Source organism: Prionailurus viverrinus, chromosome D2, assembly GCF_022837055.1.
Source record: "Prionailurus viverrinus isolate Anna chromosome D2, UM_Priviv_1.0, whole genome shotgun sequence".
NCBI classification, from domain to species: Eukaryota; Metazoa; Chordata; class Mammalia; order Carnivora; family Felidae; genus Prionailurus; species Prionailurus viverrinus.
The window spans coordinates 73933359-73956952 of record NC_062571.1 but is presented as its reverse complement, the minus strand read 5'-3'; the positions used below and the strand labels follow the sequence as shown (position 1 = coordinate 73956952).

The 23594-nt window shown below is 48.1% G+C and overlaps 1 protein-coding gene across 1 annotated transcript; it reads right to left on the bottom strand.

Annotated features, from left to right (window-relative positions):
* Positions 1–310: 310 nt before the first annotated feature.
* Positions 311–23594, bottom strand: LOC125148006 (pancreatic lipase-related protein 2-like). Its single transcript, XM_047825626.1, has 12 exons — positions 23546–23594; positions 20732–20886; positions 18934–19059; positions 15857–15991; positions 15043–15154; positions 13465–13584; positions 12143–12262; positions 9297–9415; positions 7245–7374; positions 4700–4811; positions 3395–3562; positions 311–374 (listed from the first exon to the last, which is right to left on the bottom strand). The coding sequence occupies exons 1-12, from the start codon at positions 23592–23594 to the stop codon at positions 311–313; spliced, it is 1410 nt and encodes a 469-aa protein (XP_047681582.1).

Below are 23594 nucleotides of genomic sequence, written 5' to 3'. Positions count from 1 at the left end.
GCTTCCTACCCTGGGATGTTAAAAGCTGGGTGGGCACCACGTGGGAACAATGATGACCTTATCAAATGGGACAGAAATTCATTGTCGAAGCAAAGGAAATACATTAGAACAGGCCACACAAAGTGCCCTGAAAGACAGAGATGGTGGCAGAGGGGGGCCAGGGGGGACTTTTCAGGCGTTCCCTCCCGTCCCATAAATCATTTCCGAAATATGACCCCGGAATACGGCGGGTGTCAAATGAACACCTCAACACCAAACCGAGGGCGTTAAAGAATTTATTTCTGCAAAGATATAAGAGAGTACCACGTTTTTAACAAGCGTAAAGAGACTGTAAAACGTCTTCTGACACTGTGTCGTTGCTACAGAAATTATACCTGCGGAGGAAAACATTTTCAGCATGAGGGTCATTTGCTGGTGGAAATGTGACCCCAGATGAGTAAACAGCAGCTAGCCAGCCCCCTGAAATTCAGATCCCTTGACTGGAAGGGTCTGCTCTGCCAAGGTGAGTTCAGGGGATTCTTTCTAAGCAAAACCACTCACAGAACATCCTCCACCCCTGTGGCTTCTTGAGCTGAGAGTGAATCAGCTGCATCAGACCCAGGATTTTTTTTTTTCTTTTTTTGTTGAAACCAAGAGAGTCTCTGATGGGCCTGGCAATGCACTCCCAGGGGCACCCTAGCCTGCCCAGAGAGGACTTTCCCTGTAGAGTCAAGATCATGGAGGTTCTTCATATGCGGCTTCTGGGAATATAAAATGTGGCAGCCTCTCCAGAAAAAGGGTCTGGTAGTTTCTCTAAAAGTTAAACCTAAAGTTATCACATGACCTAGCAATTCCGCTCCTATATACCCAAGAGAAATGAAAGCGTGTGTCCACGTGAAAACTTGTATACAAGCAGCATTATTCATAATAGCCCCAAGGTGGAAATAACCCAAATGTCCATCAACTGATTAATGGATAAACAAAATGTGGTGATATAATATTATTTAGATATAAAAAGGAATGAAGTACAGACACATGTGACAACATAGATTGGTCTTGAAAACATGATGCTGAGTGAAAGAAGCCAGTCACAAAGGACTACATATTGTATGATTCTATTTCTACGAAATGTCCAGAGCAGGAAAATCAATAGAGATAGAAAGGAGACTGGTGGCTGCCTAGGGCTAGGCAAAGGGATAGGGAGATTAGCGGGTGACGGCTAATGGGTATGGGGTTTCCTTTTGGGGTAATGAAATATTCTAAAATTGATCACATGATGATTGTACAACTTTGTGAATATGTCAAAAAAGTCATTAAAGGGGTGCCTGGGTGGCTCCATCGGTTAAGCGTCCGACTTCGGCTCAGGTCATGATCTCACAGTTCATGAGTTCAAGCCCCGCGTCTGGCTCTGTGCTGACAGCTCAGAGCCTGGAGCCTGCCTCACATTCTGTGTCTCCCTCTCTCTCTGCCCCTTCCCTGCTCATGCTCTGTCTCTGTCTCAAAAATAAACATTAAAAAAAATTTTTTTTAAGTCATTAAATTATATACTTCTCAAGGGTGAATTGTACAGTATGGGGATGGTATCTCAATAAAGATATTAAAAAAAATGATCGTGAAGGGTTGTCACTCCTGAGGGGTGAAGCCTGGTCAGGTTGGGGCAGCCACCCAGCCATGAGATGCAGGGCACTCCCTGGGTCCTCTGGCCCTTGAGGTGTCTCTGGCTAACGTAGGATGGTTGACCACACCAGCCTTCCCTCAGGGATCACTTTCAGAATGTAGCTCTTCGACAAGGGATCCCTTGTGTGAGGTGGTGACTTCGGTACTTGCAATATACAGTGTGTGGGCTGTAGCGTAGCTGACAACGGTAACTCCCCCCACCCCCCACCTCACTACGGTGAAATCCAGACAGTTCCACCATGCATTCTAACGCCTGGCCTGACAGATCCTCAATGCCACGTCTGGCTGTGTGAGCCGGATGGGACCCGCTGTCAGAAGACCTGGGTCTAAGTCTGTGCTGTGCTTGATGGTCTTGCTCTGCTCTGGAGCATAGAAAATACTGGCACAGCCACAGTGACATCTGGTCCTTCCAACAACACGTGGAGGAATCTAGAATACTAAGGTTTACGGCTAGCACAGTTAAGTGGTGCAGCTGAGTCAGGTCTTGGTGTGTGTTTTTGGAAACATTTTGTGGTCCAGTATTTTTCTCTCCAGCTTCCCTATATGGTCTCAAACGAGTTCTGTGAATCTCTGTATCTACTCTCCGCATCTCAAAATGAGAGCAGTCGAGAGGTGGTATCTAAGCTTCCTTCAGACTCTAACATCCTACTATTTTATGATGCTTTTCTCTGAAGATCGCTTTCTTTCATTCTTTATTTAAATGTTTTTTAGGGGCGCCTGGGTGGCTCAGTCGGTAGAGCATCCGACTTTGGCTCGAGTCATGATCTCACGGTTTGTGAGTTTGAGCCCCATGTCGGGCTCTGTGCTGACAGCTCAGAGCCTGGAGCCTGTTCAGATTCTCTGTCTCTGTCTTGCTCTGTCTCTCTCTCTCGGTCTCTCTCTCTTTCTCTCTCTCTTAAAAATAAACATAAAAAAATTTTTTTAAATATTTTTAAGTTTATTTATTTTGAGAGTGAGCATGAGTGGGGGAGGGCAGAGAGAGAGGGAGAGAGAGAATCTAAATTAGGCTCTGTGGGGACTGTCCGTGTGGAGCCCAACGCATGGATGGATTGTGAGATCACGACCCGAGCTGAAATCAAGAGTACATCGCTTAACTGACTGAGCTACTCAGGCGCCCCTTTCGACATTTTAAACACAGTTAGGTCCTCTCCCAGCACCCCCTACCAAATAAGATTCTGTTCCCTTGAATATGGAGAGATTGCTACTGTGATCTGGATCCTAACCCACTCCCTATCCTTTCCATGCCACAGTCTCCAAGCAAACCAATTCACATTGTGAACAGCACCCCAACTGGAATTAACTTGGTGATTTCTTACAAGTTCTGCCCAGGCGTTTTTCTCATTGTTTGAGATAAAACAGTTTCGTATTGGCCTGTTTCTCAAATCTATGCCTTATACCTAACTGATGCCTGGCTCCTGCCAAGTTGAATTTGGCCTGAGGAAAATGATATTTGAGTTTTCAAAGTGAATCAGATGGATAGATGGGGGAGTTGAGATGAATAGTTGGGTAGATAATGGCTGGATGGCTGGATGGCTGGTCAGAAGGATAAAGAAACAGATGACTAGATAGATGGCCATTGGATAAATGGGTGGGTGAATGGTTAAGCAGATGGACAGAAAGGGATGAACAGATAGGTAGATGGTTATTTAGATGGGTAGGTGGGTCACTGGATGGACGGATGGATAGATTGACAAGTAAATATAGATAACACAATGTATGTGGAATAAGAGATACGCACTCAGTCCCATTTTCACCGCTTTGCACCGTGATTTGCGAAGCCCCCAGCTTGGGCCGGATCAGATTGATCACATGGTTGTTCCAGAGGAACTTAACCTTCTGGATTTTTCCAACATTGATGTCCACGTCAATGTCACGCATATGACTTGCATGTGGTTGGAGGGATCCTCTGAAAGCACAGACGTGAAATGTTGTATCAGCTGGACATACGAATACATAGGATGATGGCAATCTATCATTTCTCCAAACGATGGCTGCTATTGTTGGTTTTCTGCAAATACCTTGAATGCCTTCGTGGACATCCAGCGGCTGCTAAAACACAACTGTATTTGTGACGAACGCATCTTCAAAAAGTACAGGACCAGAGATTTGCACTGTCTTAATTTGTCCTTAGGGGAAATCAAGCATTTGGGGAAGCGTATTTACCCTATGATTACACTACAGGACTAACTGATCCAATGTCATATGTTTAAAGATGTACGTGGTTCCACAGAGGTCTTCTTTTTTTTTTTTTTTTTTTTTTAATTTTTTTTTTCAATGTTTATTTATTTTTGGGACAGAGAGAGACAGAGCATGAATGGGGGAGGGGCAGAGAGAAGGAGACACAGAATCGGAAACAGGCTCCAGGCTCTGAGCCGTCAGCCCAGAGCCCGACGCGGGGCTCGAACTCAAGAACCGCGAGATCGTGACCTGGCTGAAGTCGGACGCTTAACCGACTGCGCCACCCAGGGGCCCCTACACAGAGGTCTTCTGTTAGGATTTCATGTGGAGCAGAGAAAGTTGTCGAAGAACTTTCACTTAACATGAAAAGTGTTATGTAAAAGTTAGTACAAAAACCAGAACGTGATTTTGTAGCACAGTTACGCATTCATACAACACCTAGCTGCCAAGCACCTCCTACGCCCAGCAGAAGCTAGGTGCTGAGGTTACCATAGCAACAAGAAGCTTGATATGTATGTATGTGTGGGGGGTGGAGAGGGTATGTGTTGGGAGGAGTCGCCACATAAACGGGCCTTTGAAGAATTTGATATCCATTAAACCTAAGTCAGAAAGCAATGACTGACACTGCAAAAGCAGTTAGCACATATCTCCTTTTAAAGAGTCAATTCCCTCTCTCTGGGCCTCACTTTTCTCATCTGTAAAGTGGGATGATTGGATTAGATGCTAATATTTTCCTCCAGCAACGACACTCTAGGATTCACTGGTTCTGTATAACAGATGGCCAGATTTACAAAGTTTATACCCAATATCTTAGGAATAGTCTTTTATGAAAAGTAGGACCACTTCACTTTGCTGTCGAACTTACTTGAAAATTTCATATTGTTTTGAGTTCCTGTTACTTCCATACAAAGCAATCCTGAAGTACCCGCTTGTTTTCCGTTTTCCAGCCAGTGTGACCGACACCCTATGTCTCCAGCCTGTCCAAAGACATACAATCAGTTCAATGAAGTCATCTTGTTAGGAAAAAAATCACCCCATGGAAGCCTTCTTGCTCCAAGCTCTGAATCTCCCCCAGGATGCGAGGTAAGCGGGGAAGGTGACAGTGGTTTCTTTCATTGAAGTTGGAGTCCCAGAAACTCAGATTCTAGGTGGAGGTGAGTGATGCAGGGGGAAGAAAATATTGTTCAGCACAATCTCCTGCCAATACAGCAAGGCACACGCCCTGATGGATGAGAGACAGCCTCTTACTGCACGTGTGTGCCCGAAGTTCACATCATTACACAGAAAGGCCATCCGGACAGAGAGATGTTTGCACCATTGGGATAAATCACCGGCTCCTCTCCTCTGGTTATTCACTATTTTCACATGCAATGAACTATTTTAATTTTTTGAAAATTTAACAAAAATCCCAAAATCTTCATCAGGACCCCATATACCTGCCCTCCATCTCAAGTTTGTCCTTGAGATAACCATGTTGATGTCTATACTTAATCAAGTCCAGGGGTTCTCAATCAGGGGTGATTTTGCACCTCTGGGGACGTTTGGCAATGTCTGGACACACTATGAGTTGTCACACCAGGAGAGGGGGCTGCTGATGGCATCTAGCGGCCAAGGATCTGCTAAATATCTTGTAATGCATTACAGCCCCCACGCCGACACCGACAAATGATCCAGCCCAAAATGTCAGTACTGCTGAGGTAGAGAAACCCTAATCTGGAGCTTTCCCTGAGCATTCATACATACATGGGTAAGTTTATAAAAGAATATCTAGGCTTTTTTCCCCTTCCACAAATAGGATGCACAGTTATTCTCTATTGTCTCCACCCGTCTTCACCCCAGACAGATTTACCACCCTCTTCTGTCCTGCTCTGTGTTCTGGAAGGCCACCCCCACCAGGGATCTCTGCTACTGGCTTTCTATTGAGTTCAGCCAATAAGAGACTTGTTCAGGAGATCAGGAAGCAGGAGGAAAGGGTGGAACCATCTCTCATGCTCCCCTGCGGCCTCCTACTGTATACCAGATGTCCGGTGGTAACTCCCTGTCTCTGTGATAGCCCGATTCCAGGACCCCACAGCCACCAGATTCTGGGCGCCTCAGCACCCCTTGTTTGTTCCTTTAACCCTGCCCACACCTCTCAGAGTGGATCCTTCAAACAAGTCTCTTCATCTGAACCACTTCGATGAGTTCTCTCTCCTGTTGGGACCCTGACTGATTCATGTTGTATTGCATTTGTTGTATTGATACGTGTCGTTTGCCACTCGCATTTTTCACTTACTGTGCTTTAGAGGATTTCTTTCTTCGGTACATAGAGCTCTCTCCTTGCTTTTATTTATTTATTTATTTTAAATGTTTATTTTTAATTCATTTTGAGAGAGAGAGAGAGAGAGTATGGGCAGGGGAAGAGCAGAAAGAAAGACAGAAGACTCTCAAGCGGGCTCCATGCGGTCAGCGCAGAGAACCCAACTTGGGGTTCCATCTCATGAACCATGAGACCATGACCTGAGTGGATATCAAGAGTTGGACGCTCAACCGACTGATCTACTCAGGCGCCCCTCTTTTTGCTTTTCATGGTTAAATATAGTACTTGGCTATTTACCAGTTGGTGGGCATCTAGGTTTCTCATCACTAAACTTTTAGCATTAAATACAATGCCGCAGTGAACATCTCTGAGCACACCTTCTTATGCAAGCGTTTTCCTAAGGTATGCCTGAGAAGGAGAATGACTGGGTTGCAGGAATATGCACATGAGACTTTATAGATACTGCCAAGCTGTTATCTTTCCTAAGTTTTATGAGGATTACATGAGATGCTATATGCGGAAAGTGTTTTGTAAAGTGCTGTATAATTATTTTTTAATTTATAACTCCCTTGGAAAGCAATTGTTATTCAGCCACCCTGTGTTATTACTTATAAGAAATGAATCTTGATGATTTCACCATCTTGTACTTTTTTTTTGGTGAGAAGCTGGGCAAAATAACAACACAAACACAGCATGTGTGTGTGCGTGTGTGTGTGTGTGTGTGTGTGTGCATACATATGTGTGTGTGCATATGCATGCATGATTGTGTAGGGTACTCCTATGACAGATCATCACAGGCATGACCTCTTGACTTACAGTGATTTTGCCCCACACGATCATCTTCTGTTAATTGATTCGTGCTTTTTGCCACCAGGGTGGGTGAGCACATGACCAGCCTGTGCCAATCATTGTACTTCATTCCATTGATCAGAATTATTGGCTATGGGAGTAAACAAGAGGAGAGACAATGCCATTCTACTGTCCTTCTGTTACAGCTAAGCTGGCTGGAGTTGAGTTTCTGGCCATTGCTAGCAGGGGTCCCGACTAATTAGGCTGCTCCACCTTTCCAAATTATTTGCAAGAGTTTTAAAAGAGTAAAATGGAAACTTACGCGTAAAGTTACCACTGTCTCCTGTGTTCAGGAAAAAGGTCTGTCCCACAGCTCTGGTTTTCCCTTGAAATTGGTCAGCATAGTGCCCCATTTGGGGGCATCCTTCAGGTGGACAAGGGAAACAGTTACCCTGGTGAAAAAACATAATTTGTTTGTTCATGCTGGGCTTTGACTCACTCACTCATTCTAGCCGGCAAGTAATGCATCTTCCAATCCATCCTTGTATTTATCTACATGCACACATCCATCCCCCATCCATCCTCTCACCTACCCATCCAACCATCCATCTACCCATTCATTTCCCCTCCATCCTCTCATCTATCCACCCATTCACCTACGCATCCGCCCATCCTTCCACTCCTCCACCAACATGCGTGCATCCATCTACTCATACATCCATGCGTTCATCCTCCGAGCCACGCACAGAACTGTGTGAAGCCCTGCTGTGCACCCAAAGAAGTACCCAGAAAACCCGGAGTAGAGTTGGGAAGACAAGTCATATCCATGAAGCAATAATGTTAAAATATGGACGGGAACTGCAAGACATCTTCCAGGAGGAGTAAATGGGACAAATAAGTTATTCAAAAGAGCAGAGGAAGAGAAGATCTGTGACCATCTTCATTCGAATGCGCGTTACGTTAACTGATCCCTGTTTGACGTTCCCCACATGGTAGCTCATCAGTTGGGCCTGGAGGAGGTGGTTTGCTCTGTTCAGATCAGACTAACGTTTTCTGCTACAGTGTCACCGGTCCTTGTTCTTTGCCCTCGCCACATCCATCGTCCATGGTGTGCAGAGCGATCCCGCACTTTGGAAAGCATTAAGACAAGTGCTGGAGGGGGTGGATACTATTACCCATGCCCTAACAAGAACCAGCACAGCCAGAGCTGCATAATAGATCCTCACACAGTCCTTCTGACGTTAGTTCAACCCAAGACGGTTAATTTTTCAAAATTAACTTTGACAGGAACACATGTGAGTGTAAATATATTTTTACATTTACTTGGGAGAAAAAAGCATTTTGAAACTTCAAACTTTTGCAACCGCAGAATACTAACTGATTCAGGGAAGCAGCACACGCCTTCACGCCGGCTTGCTGCTGCAGAATTAATATCACCTCACAGAGCACTTGGGGACACGGTACTTCTATAATGGGGAAATCTGGCAGATTTTTTTTTTTAAACCTTAAACAAGTAATCAAACTGTCAGTCCTCAAATAATGAGACGAAGTGCCACTAAATAAATGCCAGTGCCTCCGGTTGTGACACACTGAGGAGTCGCGAGCACTCAGTGAATCACGAAGACATAACCAGATGAGTCGAGATTGTGGGATATTCTGCCGAACACTCAGCCTGGAATCTTCATGACGGTCAATGTCTTGAAAGACCAGTGAAAGATGTAGAGCTTTTCTGGATTAAAGGAGACTCAAAAATAAATAAATAAATGCAACGGAAGAAAAAGAAGGGAAGAAAGGAAGGGAAGGAGGGGGGCAGGGAGGAGAAGAAAGTGAGGGAGGCAGGGGAGGGGGGAGAGTGAAAGAAAGAAAAAGACAGCTCTGGAGGACATGATTTGGATATTTGGAATTTGAATATGGGCCATATTTTAGAAAATATTAGTGTATCAATTTAACAATTTCTTGCATGTTGTTCTGTAGGAGAATGATCTTGTTCTCAGGAGATGGATGTTGAAGTATTTCTGAGCAGAGTCCTAACGTCTTGAGTTTGCTCTTACATAATTTAGAAAAAAAAAAACTATATGTATACATACATAGAAAGAGCTCACAATCGGTGCATGTAGGTGATGGGTGTACAGGTATTCGTGTACTCTTCTTTTGACTTCTGTGTAGATTGGGAATTTTCCAGAATAAAAAGCTGGGATCTAGGGAAGACCCAGCAGGCAGGTCCCCTCCTGCCCACCCTGTCCCCGGGAGAGGAAGAGTCGGTGAGGTTCAGCATTCCAGAACCTCCTCCCGTTAGTCATGAGGTTACAGTTCCGCTCTGTTCCAAGTCACAGGGACAAAACCTGTCCTCCCCCCAGCCCCGGGGGTGACCTACCTCCTGAAAGTCACTGTAGGAGGCACATGGGTAGCCCAGGAAGCCGTCGGGGCTGGTGATGCTGCTTGAGTAATACTTATAGCTTCTTAGGTGATTGCACGCCACAAAGTCTCGGGTTCCTGAGGAAGCAAAGGCCATGGGAGCCCACAGGAGGCATTTCACTTTTGAAGCCTGAACTGTTCCGACTGAGCGGAAACCCCTCCTTCCACATTTCACAGATGGGTGTCAGGGCGCCCTGACTTTGTGAAGTTTTTATCACTGACTTTGCCATACTTAGGGGCAAGTAGGAAATCTGGGGTCTTGTTTAGGAATGGTGGTTGGCCAGAGTGGCTTTCCTCTCCTCACCCCGTGTCCATTTGCCAAGAAGGTCCTACTCAAGGGCCAGCAAGTGTTGGGGAGTGACAGGTGCTAATGAGCACATTTGTTAAATCTTCTGGGGGCCCGGGCAGGGAACATAAAGAAATGATGAGGGCTGGGGGTCATGCAGGGAGCAGTGAGAAATGTATATGCAGAGACAGAGACAGAGACAGAGACAGAGAGAATAGCAACGGTCTTTAAAGGGTTCCTACACAGCTCGGCCAGTTGTATGGTAAAGGCCCAGACTACTTGTTCTGATTTTTCATGAGAAGCCAGCATCCTGACTTTTACATGGAAACCTTTCTATGCTTAAATGATAGCAGTATATTCCCAGTTTTAAGATCGTCACTGTGGGGGCGCCTGGGTGGCTCAGCGGTGGATTAAGTGTCCGACTTCAGCTCAGGTCATGATCTCATAGTCGGGGAGTTCGAGCCTTGCGTTGGGCCCTGGGCTGACAGCTCAGGGCCTGGAGCCTGCTTCGGATTCTGTGTCTCCCTCTCTCTCTGCCCCTTCCCTGCTCGCACTCTGTCTCTCTCAAAAATAGACAAACATTAAAAAAAAATTTTAAATAGTCACTGTGAGGACCAATCACATACGGCTGTGGGTTGCATTCTGCCCGCTGGCCAGGCCGCAATGTTTGAACTCTGGACACCCTGGGCAGGCCTCTCGTGTGAAGCAAGCTTATTTGTGCCTTTGGTCCCAGGTTGAGAAATTCTTCTTGCTTACAATTCCAGGCACAAGGTAAAAGCAGTGGACAGTAAGGTTACTGGGGCCTCTGGCCACTCTTCTACCTATTTTACTTTATTTATTAGAGAGAGAACAAGCAGTAGAGGGAGAAAGAGAGAGAGAGAGAGAGAGGGAGAGAATATTTTAAGCAGGCCCAACGCGGGGCTCACTCTCATGACCCTAAGATCATGACCTCAGCTGAAATCAAGAGTCAGATGCTTAACCGACGGAGCCACCCAGGCGCCCCTCACTGCGTTTTATTTATCATCTTTTTCTTTCAACCAAAGTCTTCTTGTTTGGAAAATCGTTTTTTTCACTTCTCCAGCTCTCGGTACAAAACTTTTGATAAACAGAGACACCAGACATAGCTGGGGGTCACTTTTTTGGGGGGGGTCTGGTGGGGCTTCCCCCACCGCTCCTGGAGAAAGGCACATCTCCCCTTTGTGTCTGGAAAGCAGTGACGGGGTTAGCCCCCCAATAGCTCTGGGCTCTCCATGCCCAGAAACTTTCTGCAGAAGTTGGTTCAGTGTGGCCCACACCAACACTCATTACCAGACAACAGCACCTGTTTCAGACTTCGTTGCTTCTTTCACCCCCAACTGTTGCCCTGGGATCCCATCAGAGGGGAACCAGCAGACTTAACTCTTCCTCTGCCCTGCGCCTGGGGGACTCAGGGTTCCATACAATAGACACACGCTCCAGTGTTCCTGGCCTTATTCTCTCGAAATTGCCTCTTTCATTAAGCCTGGGCTCCTATTATGTGTGGCCTGCTGGTCACTTCTGAGGGCGAGCAGTCCTTAGTCACTTCTGGGAGGGGGCAGCCCTTACTGTGACTCTCCGGGAGGCTGTCCCTAGAGTTGGCCGGTGCAGAGCCGAGAGGGAGTTAAAGCACCGTTTACTGTCAGTGGATGCTGGCTGTGGCTTCAGCAATCAGGTCGAGGATTATAAAAACGCCACTGAAGTTCACTGAGCTCAGCAGAACAGACAGCGCTGGGTGCTTGCTTTTGGCTACATCCTGGTGGGTCTGGGATGCCCCTGACACAGTCCCTGGCGTCCTGGCCCCGGAACTCCCAGCTCAGACAAACAGATACTAAAATGAAATGACCACAGACTCAGAGCCTCCACTCTCAGGAGGCCAGTAAAGCCTGGTCTCAGGGGTGGGTGACAGGAATAGCCAAAGGCCAGAACAAGGGCAGCTAACACAGATGATGCCTTAGGCCACTTAATGTTAAGGGTCCTGAGCCTGTCCTCTCAGATGAATGGAAACCCACGCAAGGCTCTTCCCCCAGGCCCTGGGCCTCACACTACAAGCACCTGCTCCCCGAACCCTCAGAGCACACCCCTGCTTTGTCTTCCTGCTAGCTCTTTTCTGGGCCTAGAACCTGACCACAGCACATGGCAAGGAAGCCTAAGCCCTTCAGACCTTTGCGTACACCCAGCTTCTTCAAGGAACAGGCACGGAGGCCAGAGCCCGAGCTGGGTATTAGGCAGCATGCGGGTCCCTCCAAGTCTCAGCATCCTGACAAGGGGAAGATGGTCCAGGACGGGGCAGGAGGTCCGGGCTTTGCAGCCAGAAATTGGGCTTAAATCCAGGGTGGTCTTGGGCAAGCTTTATAACTTTAGTGACTCAGTTTCCTTGTCTGTAAAATGGGGCTAATCAGAGTAAAGACCTCATGACATGGTTGTGGAAATACCCGGCCCAGACCATGCACTGTTTCTTCCCACCAGGAACAGCTGCTGTCTTGCTTTCCTCACTCACGTACCTTCCCATAGTCCATTTATGTCAACGATGGTTGAAAGGGCATTTTTCTGACATCCAGGCATTTGCTTTCCTCCATTTGGATAGAAATCCAGATGGCCCACCTTTTGGCTCATTCCAAAACCTGAAATGTTGGAAGCAGAGGTGACCAGGGAGGTAAGTGGCCCCAACGTTAGGCTGTGGACACAGACAGTGTTCAATTCCTTCCAACTGCAGCCAGAACCTTCTTGGAAAATTCTCTCCCGGGTGTAGCCATCCTGTCTGTGGCTCTCCAGAAAGTGCTCAGAGATGGGCACTTGGTAAGACAAGAAGGGAGGAGAGCACACGGGAAGAGAGATGAGAGGGAAGCTGGGCTCTGGGTGAGCGTGCTCACGTGTGTGTGTGTGTGTGTGTGTGTGAGCGTGTGTCTGTCTGTCTGTCTGTCTTGGGGAGACCCTGAACAATACTGACATGCCCTGGCACCACTATGTACCGGCAGATACATATCAAGACTGGTGCATTTTTATTACTATATTCATTTAAAACTTTTGACTTCTATGTTATATTGTTCTATTGAGACCACATGACATTATATTGCCATCTTGAGAGCCCAGCCCAATGGCTAGGAGTTTGGGTTTTTGAAGCGCGCAGACCTGCGATCACAGCCTGATTGTACTTCTAGACTCCGTAAGGTTGGGCAATTGCTTGACCGTGTGGAACCTCAGTTTCCTCAGCAACGAAATTGTAAATAGTAATACTCACTTTTTAGGTTTTATGATTAATGAGCTAATGTGTATAAAATGTTCAATGCAGTATATGGTACTCATTAAGCGATATAGTTATCCTTGAAAACATCTTCTGTTGGCATGTTTCATAAGTGGTTATATACGAAAGTAATGAAAAAAGAACAAGGACTTGTGAAGGATTAGATAAAAGGATATCTTTAATCTCTAACAAAACACACTGCAACCAAAGCTTGGACAAAAGAAGTGAAAAAAAAAAAACAACCAACCTTTGCATGTTGCAGGTACAGGTCAAACGTCAATAGGAAATACATCTGTCACTCTGGATAGTGGCAGATCGGAAAGGACACAAGGTTTGAAGGCTAAGTGATAGCCTTCTAGGCTGCAGAAGTATCTTTTGTTTGACCTGGGGGGGCAAGCTGAACCCACCGGCAACGTACTGGCTGTTTACTCGTGCCCGGCACCCATTTCGACAGCTCGTGCCCGAGACATTCCTGCAGTTAGCCATCTTGAATGCCACCCCTGCGGTATGTGTATGCGGGGGCGCCTGGACTTACTCTCATCAGGGATGGCTGGTCACCAAGAGGTTCAATGAGGAACTCACCTAGGAAAGGGATCATGGGAGCAGAGTCCGTGTGAATCACATCCACAAACATGGCATCCGATGGGTCCAGCCGAACCTCCTCAGGCGTGCCCTGGAAGCATGGCTCTGCTGGATCCAGTCCTGAAATGGGGGAGGTGGGCAGTGAGGCCACACTCTAGGACAAACCAAGATCTAAATCCTGTACCCACAAAATCCACGGGGATTCCTGGGCAGAGTCCCAGACCTCAGTAGCCATGATGTGGGCAATTGGGTCTGTAGCTCTTGGTCTGCTTAGGAGAGAGAAGTTGAGACAGAAAGGCTAACAGTGGGGTCACTGACCGTCAAAGAACATCCAGAAGTCTCTGGTGCCTGGCTCCAAGCAGGATCTAGGTGGCCCTCTTGTTCCCTCATCGCCTTTACCCTTTTTACCCTCACTTGTTACTGTTTGGTCACTGCTCTGCAAGACTGCAAGCTCCTGGCCTTGCCCACCTCCACCCAGGCCCGGGTCCCCCAGCCCCACACTGTCTAGTCCTCTGTGGCTGCCTACGCTAGCCCCAGCCTACTGCTCACCCTCCCCCCGCCCCATTCTCCCCTGAAAAATCTGTTCTCTCCAAGACCGGGCTCAAATACCACCTCCGCTCTGAAAACTTAGCCCCTCGTTTCTCAGCACACACCATCCACATTGTGCAGGATTATTTTGTGTTCTTTAATTCTGCTCTGAATTTTACTTGCCTACTGAATCGTCTGCCTCTCGGACTAGACTGTGGGTTTCCTGAAGTAGGCTGTGCCCAGTTCATCTTTGAAGAGAGGCAGGGTGGAAGCTGCTGGGCATCCAGGACTCAGTGACCTGTATTTAGCCCTGGTTCTGCTCAAGGGCAAATACCTGTCCTCTCTGAACTTCAGTTTCCTCATCTGGAAAGCAGGAATCACAACAACCTCTCTTACAGGGTTATTGTGAAAACCCCTTGAAATGATGTAAGAGAAAGGACTTTGCAAACTGAAAAATTCTACAGAAACACAAACTATATAATCCCCTTATTTTTTATCCGATGCCAGCAGCGTCCTGAGCAAAGGAGCCATTCATTAAATGTTGAATGCAACTGTTTGCCAAAGTCACACACTGATTTGCTCGCACAAAATAAATAGCCGGCTGTGTCTGTCTTGTGTGCCTTACTTTTGCTAAATCATTCATTCATTCATTCATTCATTATTTACCGAGCACCTCCAACATGGCAAGTTTCAGATAGCCCCTTTCATTTTTTGCCCGTGCATGGCACAGCATACATACTTGTGGAACTGCTGAGTCAACGTTTAAAAAATCACTTATTATTATTATATTACTCTAGCAATAATAACCTTGAAGTCATGGGTTCAATATGCTAATTCCTTTTTCTTTTTAAAAAATATAAGTGTATTTTTATTTACAATCGGGTGTTTTCTAATACACGTGAAAACATGGTCAGTTATTTTTTGATTCAAGTCTGGGCTCCACCGACAGTCCGTTCGGGTTCGGCCAGTCGGGGCGCGCGGAGCCGTGCGTGAACGGGCTCTGGTCTCGCCCCTGCCGCCCGCACCCCGTCGGGGCCGAGCGCTCCGCACCTGTGATCCTGCCCACGCGGCCGCCGAGCCTCCTGCCCGCTTCGGCCGCCGCGTGCGCGCCCAGGCTGTGGCCGATCAGGTGCACGTCCTCGGGGCCGTAGCCCAGCTCGGTCTGTGGACGGATGCCGAGTCACGTCCCGCCGGCGGGTGGGGATGCGCGCCAGCGCCCGGCACCGGGAGTGGGGGGGAGGCGGGGGGCAGGACCCCGGCTGGAAACTCCGGAGGAGCCACCCCCGCGCGACTTGGTCCTAGCGGTGCAACAGTGCTGACCAGCGGCCACCGCGTTAACTGCAGGCGGGGACCGGAGGTGCGGGGGGGGGGGGGGGGGGGGGGGAGGGCCTGCTCCCACCCACGCCCCACCGCTGGGCGCCCTCCCCTGGTCCCCTGCAGGAGATCGGCCTGTCTGGGAGAGCGTGGGTGGTGGGCCTGGCTCTGGGATTCTCCGGAATACACTTTCCAAAAGGCTGTAAGAGGCCTTCCCTCCTGGGGTGATTTTGAAGACACATCTAAGCTGAGAGTCGAGAGTCGTGCGCTGGGAATTCCCAGAACAGCCTGCGTGAAATAAACAGGCTTTATTTCCGAAGGGGAAACTGAGGCTCAGAGAGGTTAGTTTGCCTCGGGCCCCCTAAGTAGGAGTCTTCAGGACAATCCAGGAGAGAGGAAAGCTGTAGCTTCACCTTAGAAAACGCCCTTTTTGGGCTTCCAGGCCTGCCCCCGGCCCAGGGGTCCTTAGGCTGCCTCTTAGGTCAAGGCGGTGCTAGCCTGTCCCCTCTCTGCCCGCCACCCACGGGATGTGGCCCAGGCAGGGTTTTACCGACAGCCGTTGTATTAAGAAAGCTATCTCTGCTCCCACAACCCGAATGTTGTGCACCGCTTGGGTATATTGTGTCTTTGCCCCACGTCTCCAGTCCACGCAGATGCAGTTCACCTTCTCCACTTGAAACATTTTCTGGGGAAGACAGGTAAGAAGGAGAAACCAGTTTATTAACAGCCACCAGTTGTACACTCCAGAGATAGGAATTCACACCCATCAAGTACCTACTTGTGCCAGAGCCTTAATATTCCTGACACTTGCCTTTTCACCACATCGCTATCAAATGGGTATACTTATCCCCACTTTAACAGATGTGGAAACTGAGGCCTGGAATGGATTAAATGACTTATAAGGTCTCATGGATACTTAGTGACACAGCCGGATCAAAAAGATCACTTACTAGATCAGGGATTAGTGAACTATTACCCCAGGGCCAAATTCACCTGCTTTTATAAATAAAGTTTTATTGGAACACAGCCACATACTTTGTTTACTTATTGTTTATCTCTGCTTCTGAGCTAAAAGAGGTGAGTTAAAACCGTATGATCCAAATTGAACACAAATGCAAAAGTAATTGCTCCCTAGTTCTCCACAGGAAGTTTGTGGGCCCCTACACCAGAGAGTTGAAGCCACGGGTGTGATGCTTTTATGTTCCCGACAACGCTTTGATGGGAGATCTAAGGTACTGAAGGACAAGTTTAATAAGAAAATTTAGACTGAGCTAGGATACAGCTCTCTCAGATATATGCATCTTTTATATCATGTGCTATGACCACAGTCTATTTGCCCAAGCACGGATACTGGTCCCTTGAGGGGGAAAAATAAATGTCAGAAAGGGCCACTCCATATACTTTGTTCATTTTGGGGTGCCCTGGACTGGAACTTGGTTTGAGGTGGGGAGGAGTTGGCTGGAGACTGGGGCATCATGGTGGATTGCTGTCGTAGACTCTAAGTCTAATGTTCTCTTTTGTCTTAGCAAAAGAGTGGACACAGGATTAAAAAGAGAGATGGCTAATGTCCGGGAAAAAGACAAGAGCAACGAATAAGGGTCTTTGCCTCGTATTTATTCAGATCAGAAGGCTTACAAACGTGATGGGCCTGCACAACGAGACAAAGAAATTGTGAACATTAATTTGAGGATGTGAGGGGGAAAAGGGGATTTTGAAGGTATACAGTGTTTGGGGTTTGGGTCAATATAAAACAAATTTCAGGTGCCGGGCAGATGGGTAGATGGTTATTAACAGCAGACAGGAGGCACCCTGCCTGTTTAATCTTTGCCAGCCTAGGGGATGAGACAGACGGGGGGAATAACCTCAGGGTTAACAAGACACCTTTTCTTTTGTTAACCATCTCTGCTCTGTGCTGCTTTGCCTGAAGCACAGTCATCCAAAGTCCAGTTCACCAATTTACCTGCCCTGGCTCTATTCTCCTCTGAAAGTGGCTTTCTGTTGTAGTACTAAACTTGGGGTACTTTCACCCTGAATATCTAATCTTGTCATTCCTATGTATCAGGCACCTTTGCGCCGATTCTATTTCAGGCCTTTGCCTCTCTCTATATATTTTGGGGGTTTCAGCACCCCCTCCCTATATGGGGGTGCCGTTGCACCTCCCTATTCTTGGCACCTTTGCATCTCCCTATTCTTGGCACCTTTGTGCCTCACTATTCTTGGCACCTTTGTGCCTCCCTTTTCTTGGAGTGCCAATCTGGTTACCCAAAGTCGGGTGTGAGCATTTTATGACTTTGTGTTTCTTTGTGCCTTGTTAACCCATTGGTGTAGACCCTGAGGATTCCTAAGCTGATTCCCCACAGATTGCGTCTACCTGACTCTTCCATCTCCAGGTCTACACAATTTCCTTCTGGGACTCCAGGGGCGTGTGTGAACCACCCCAATTCCACGAGAAGAAGAGAGCCCTTGGACAGAAGCTGGTGAAGTTGGTCTCAGTGTAGACTAAGCCCCAGAGAACCATGGCCCTGGGCACCTTCTGCGGGCTAAATCTCTAGATACACAGAATTTTGGTGTTTTAAGGACAGGAGATCTGGTTTTGCTTTTCCAAGTCTGGATTCAACTTTGGGCAAGTATTGAACTTCTTTGTGCCTTAATTTGCTCATCTATGAAATGGGAACAATAACTATATCTTCCTCACAGTGTTGCTGGGAGGATTAAATGGGACAAGCACTGTGAAATGATTATACCTGGACAGTGTCAGGCTCATAGTAAATGCTCAGGAAATGGATGTTATGAATAATAATTCATTATTAATATTCATGATAACTTTAGAGCTGTGCTGTCTAGTATTATAGCCACTAGCCACATGTGGCTATTTAAAATCCATTAAAGGGGCACCTGGGTGGCGCAGTCGGTTAAGCATCCGACTTCAGCCAGGTCACGATCTCGCGGTCCGTGAGTTCGAGCCCCGCGTCAGGCTCTGGGCTGATGGCTCAGAGCCTGGAGCCTGTTTCCGATTCTGTGTCAACCTCTCTTTCTGCCCCTCCCCTGTTCATGCTCTGTCTCTCTCTGTCCCAAAAATAAATAAACGTTGAAAAAAAAATTAAAAAAAAAATAAAATCCATTAAAATCCCCCCCAAATTAATTGAAATCCAATGACTTTAAAATTCAGCTCTGTGGTCCTACTAGCCACATTTCAAATGCTCCATAAGCACAGGTAGCTAGTGGCTCTTGATTTGGATATTTCCATTAGCACAGAATGTTCTATTGAATAGCAAAGCTCTAGAAGGTAAAGTTAAGTGGTTTTATGTCACACAGGGATTTTCTATAAACCATCAAAGACAAATGTCAGGTAATTTGCTGTAGTCTCCACGTCTGGTACTTTCTGATTAGACTGTGGCTCTTTTCAGCCTCAAGAGGAGCTGGTTGTTTAGAAATTGTTGAGTTGGGGGAACTTGACAATGGATGTCCTGAGAACCCAGATTTTCCTTGGTGGTTTTAGAAAGGACAATTCTCTCCCTGAGTATTTCCTTTCCCAGTCTCAGGGATGTTGGAGCTGCAGTGTTTGAACCTAGCTGCTGGGTGCTCATCTCCTTACGGAGTGGCCAGGTGAGGAGGGTGGGCACCTACCTTGCACATGTCCAGCAGCCAGCTCTCTTCCCCCTTGTCTATGAAGCCATGGATGATGAAGCGTGTCTTGCGTTCCAGTTGAAAGTTTGAAGCCTCGACAGTGTCTAGATCAGTGGCAGTGATCAGCTGGTTTAATTACAAAAGAGGAGTTTGGATGTTGGCCTTTACAACCCACGGAGCTGTTAGAGTCAGTTCCAATAAGACTGAGGTCATGGGTTCCACTCCCATGAGATTGGGTCAGGCTAGAACAGGCCTTCCTGACCTGGGGTTGGAGTACAGAATTCAGAAAGTCCAAGTTCATGGACTTTCTGTTTTCATTAACCCCTAATTGACATCTAGCATTTCTGTTCATTATGAAGTCAGGCAACAAACTGTAGTAGTATTGACGTACTCTGTCACCCGTAGAAGTCACAGATATTTTCATGTCACATTTACAATCGTTACAGGTACTTTAAAATAATTTATCCTCATTGCTATTTTTTTTACTTTTTATTTATTATTTATTCACCTTTGAGAGCCAGAGTGCAAGCAGGGGAGGAGCGGAGAGAGAGGGGGACACAGAATCCAGGCTGTGAGCTGTCAGCCCAGAGCCTGATGTGGGGCTCGAACCCACAAACTGTGAGATTGTGACCAGAGCCGAAGTCCGACACTTGATTGAGCCACCCAGGCGCCCCTAGTCTCATTACTATTTTAAATTACAGTAGTTATTAGATGAGCTGCTAGATCTTGTTATTTAGTGAGATAATAAAGCAGCACATATTTATCGAGCATGTTCTGGTAACTGTTTTTCAATAGAGTTGGTGTCTTTTGTAATCCAATGCATTTCACTTTATGCATTTAAAAACATCATCCTGAGAAGGGGCCCTTAGGCTTCCCCGGATACGGAAGAGATCTCTGGCCTGGAAAAGATGAAAAACTTGTGGGCCAGAAATACCAGGCTTAAAGGGGGAGATTCAGCTCAAATGGAGCCTTCGGGGGCATCTCAAGGTCCTGAGACTTAAGAACAGATTTCTAAATGCCCTCAAGCCCCTTTCTACCGGACCCCAGAGGCAAGATGCCTGAAGAAGGATCCCAAAATAAAAACAGCACAATAGCCACGTTCAAGCAGACTCCCAGATGGGAGTGCTGAGTCCCCTAGACTCCCACAGTGGGTGACCTCAGGGACCTATAGATAGACACCTGGCTCTTTAAACTCTGCCAGGGACTGGGGCTGTCAGCTGCTTGGATTGTCAGCAGGTTCTTCCTGATCACTGGTAATCACCCGAAGGAAGCCTGCCCTGCTTCTACCTGGCAGGCCTCCTGGGAACTAACGGGTGCTCTGAGGGTCCCCACCTTTTGTCCTTTGTGGTTAAGTATCCCTTCTTCCCCATCGGTCTTCCAGATCCTCAGGAAGGATTTATACTTCCCTACTTGTACCCCATTGAGAGGCCTCTCTCCCTCCACTGCCTGGTGCAGGAGGAAGACAGACTCTCCCACGGGTACACCAGGCCTGGGCTTCTCTACAAATGCCACTCATTCCCTCCCAGGGACAGGCTGCTGATGCCGGGAAGCCCCTCAAGCCCCATGCACAAATGTTTGTGAATGTGTTAGTTTCCGGACTGGGTGTCCGTAGATGTCATTAGATATGCATAGGGGGTTATGATCCTGAGAGCTGAGATGGCTCTAGGTCAAACATTGGTGCGGAAACATCATCTGGAGAGTTCCAAAGCGGTGCATTTTTCCTTAGACCACCATGTGACGGCTCCACTGTGGGCACCCAAATCCACCCACCGGGCAGTGTTTCCACGCCCACTCTTACTTGGAAGTTGTTCGGATTTTCATTGGTGTACAGAAGAAAGCGGGTGTCAATGTCCTTGGGAGCCCAGGGAAATAACTTTAAAGGCCTCTGAAGGATCCCCGTCCATGGTTTTCCATCAGAAAAGCAGCCAAGATGTCCATAACAGATCTCTTTTCCTGGGGCAGGAAGAGCAGTGAACAGTAGCAATGTCATCTCAGCTACACAAGAGGACTCTTTTTTTTTTTTAATTTTTTTTTTCAACATTTATTTATTTTTGGGACAGAGAGAGACAGAGCATGAACGGGGGAGGGGCAGAGAGAGAGAGGGGGACACAGAATCGGAAGCAGGCTCCAGGCTCTGAGCCACCAGCCCAGAGCCTGATGCGGGGCTCGAACTCACGGACCGCGAGATCGTGACCTGGCTGAAGTCGGACGCTTAACCGACTGCGCCACCCAGGCGCCCCCACAAGAGGACTCTTCAGGGAGAGCCCAGGCCTGGGTATGGCCAGTGTTGGTCTTTATCTTTGCCAGTCATTGTTGCCCAAACTTTTGTGGTGATAAGAATCACCGGGGAACCGGGAGTGACTACGTGTGTCACATATACACAATCCCAGGCCCCTCCCTCAGAGATTCTGATTTAGAGGGTCTGGGGTGGGCTGCTGGAAACATGTTTAATGCTATTTAACCCTTATCATGAGGCCAGTTGGGGAATCACTGAGAATTCCCGGGAACCTTCTGCCTTAAAACTACTTCTTCCAGGAAACTCCCAGAAGGCCCTTGACATGTATGCATCAAGCATCAGCTATTTCTCAAGTGTGAAGCTGTTAATGCTTCTTAATTCACCTGGACGTCTCCATTACATCCAGCACCAGCCCGTGCATACGGTAGACATTTGTGGGTACTTGTCCAATTCACATGACTTCATACTATCCTTTTACACACACCTTTGCCCCAAATTATTCTCTGCCATTTCAGATTTTCCCTATTGTTCCTTGGAAAGGTAGCTTTTTGCATCATCGTGTACACAGTAGGGGCTTAATACATGCAACTGATGACCCAGATAACCACATCAAAATCTGAGGGTCCATTCTCCAGCCTACAACACAAACACTTCCCCAAGAAATTGTCACTGAGGGTGACCTAATGAAACCCAGAGGACTGCAGTGGGTCTCCCTCTTGGGTGCCAGAGACCACACTAGCACTTTACCAGTATTATCCCATTTAAGACTCAAGACAGCTCCGTGAGTTAAGGGATTTGTATTATTACATCCGTTTTACAGACGAGGAAACCAGAGCACAGAGAGACAGAGTGAGCTTCCCAAGGTCACAGCCGGCGGTGGAGCCAGGGTTTGAACCTGCGAAGTTTAATTGGGAATAAAGCTAGGTGCTGAGGAGACAGAGACAGATCAGGTTCAAACCCTGCCCTGAGAGAGAGGAAATCTAACGGAGAAGGAGTAATTAATGATGGAGTGGAGTTCACTCTGGGAAGCCGAAACAGCCCTGGAGGAAGGGTGGCAGGAGACTAACGCTGGCCTGGCCGCAGGTGGTAAATGCACGAGTGTGGGGGCCAGGTTAGGACACTGGGGCTGTTAGGGGCAGGGTGGGGAAGTGCTGGGGGGCACTGAGCTGGTGAGTGGCTTGGGAGCTACGCTTCATGAAGGTGTTTGGCGGGGACTAGTGTAGGTGGCTCTGAGGAGGGAGAGCCTGAGGGAGGGGTGGAAATTAAGGCAAAGGTGGGAAGATGGGAGTAGGAGGTCCTGTCTGAGCCTGGTTTGGGACAAGTGAGTTTGAGGCATGGTGGGAGGCCCTGGAGCTCAGGAGGGTGGGGAACCAGAGGCTGGGCAAAGGGGAAGCTCCGAGGCCAAGAACAAAGGGGGGTGCCTGGGAGTGACTTTTGGGAGATGCCCAAGTCTGGGGCAGGAGGAGGCAGCAGATCAGCAAAGGAGATCAGAGGAGCAGCCCCACCGACCCCAGACTCTGTTGTCGGGAGCCCCGTCTCACTCCAAGGCTAGGATGGAAGGGAAGTCCCAGAGTGGGGGGCTGGGGGCAAGGGGGAGGAGTCTGGATGCAGAAGAAAACCTCAGCAGAGATGCCAGGAGATGGCTCTTGCGAGAAGCATGCTCCAGCAGGGCTCAAGGGGCCACGCCAGGCAGTGAGGGGTTCTGCCTGATGGGAGGAAGTGAGGCAGAGAGGGAGGCCCCGGAGTGCACCTGTGAGGCACACCTGTGAGGAGGTGGGGGTGATGGGCAGTAAGCAGGCTGGAGGTCCCCGGGGCTCTGGTGGCCAGGGAGGTTGTTTCTGTTTTAGGAGGCGTGGATCCTGGAATCCGTATCTGAATCTGGACAGAGGCCACAGGAGAGGGGCTGATCGGAGCTGGGGCGACAGAGACCCGGTAAGGAGAGAACGTGGGGGCCCCGGGCAAGAAGACGGGCTCATCGGGGTAGGCCTGGCAGCACAGAAGCTCTCAGGGGGACACATCCATGTAGCTTTAGTCTGCAGACATGCACTTGTCCACTCGAGGAACCGAGGGTGTGAGAGGCCAGCCGATATCGTCTCACCCTCCACCTGCTCCCTCTGCCGCACACCTCTCAGCCACTGGAGCCTTTGCAGGGAACAGGACCAAGCGGCCTGACTGCCCGGGGTCATCTGTGTCAGGCACATGGCCACAGAGTCAACACTCCCCGAATGATGGCCATGTTGCTTGTCTTGCAATAATGATAATGCTATTATTTACAGCGATGGTAACAATGATGGCAGTGTCTCCAGCAGCCTCACCCCAGAGGCCAACCCAGCCACAGCCGCTTTCTCCCCAAAGGGACGGTGACAGCATCCTCACCTCTGACTGTGGCCAGCAGGAGAAGTCCGATGGTCCAAGAAGGCAGCAT

Bases quoted from the DNA above. Each gene is read 5' to 3' on its own strand.
- LOC125148006 (XM_047825626.1), bottom strand. From the start codon at position 23,594: ATGCTGCCTTCTTGGACCATCGGACTTCTCCTGCTGGCCACAGTCAGA. The intron at 19,060-20,731 runs GTAAGAGTGGGC...TAATTAAACCAG, and splicing joins AAAATCCGAACAACTTCCAA to CTGATCACTGCCACTGATCT. The intron at 13,585-15,042 runs GTGCGGAGCGCT...CCCCCATTTCAG, and splicing joins CCGCGTGGGCAGGATCACAG to GACTGGATCCAGCAGAGCCA.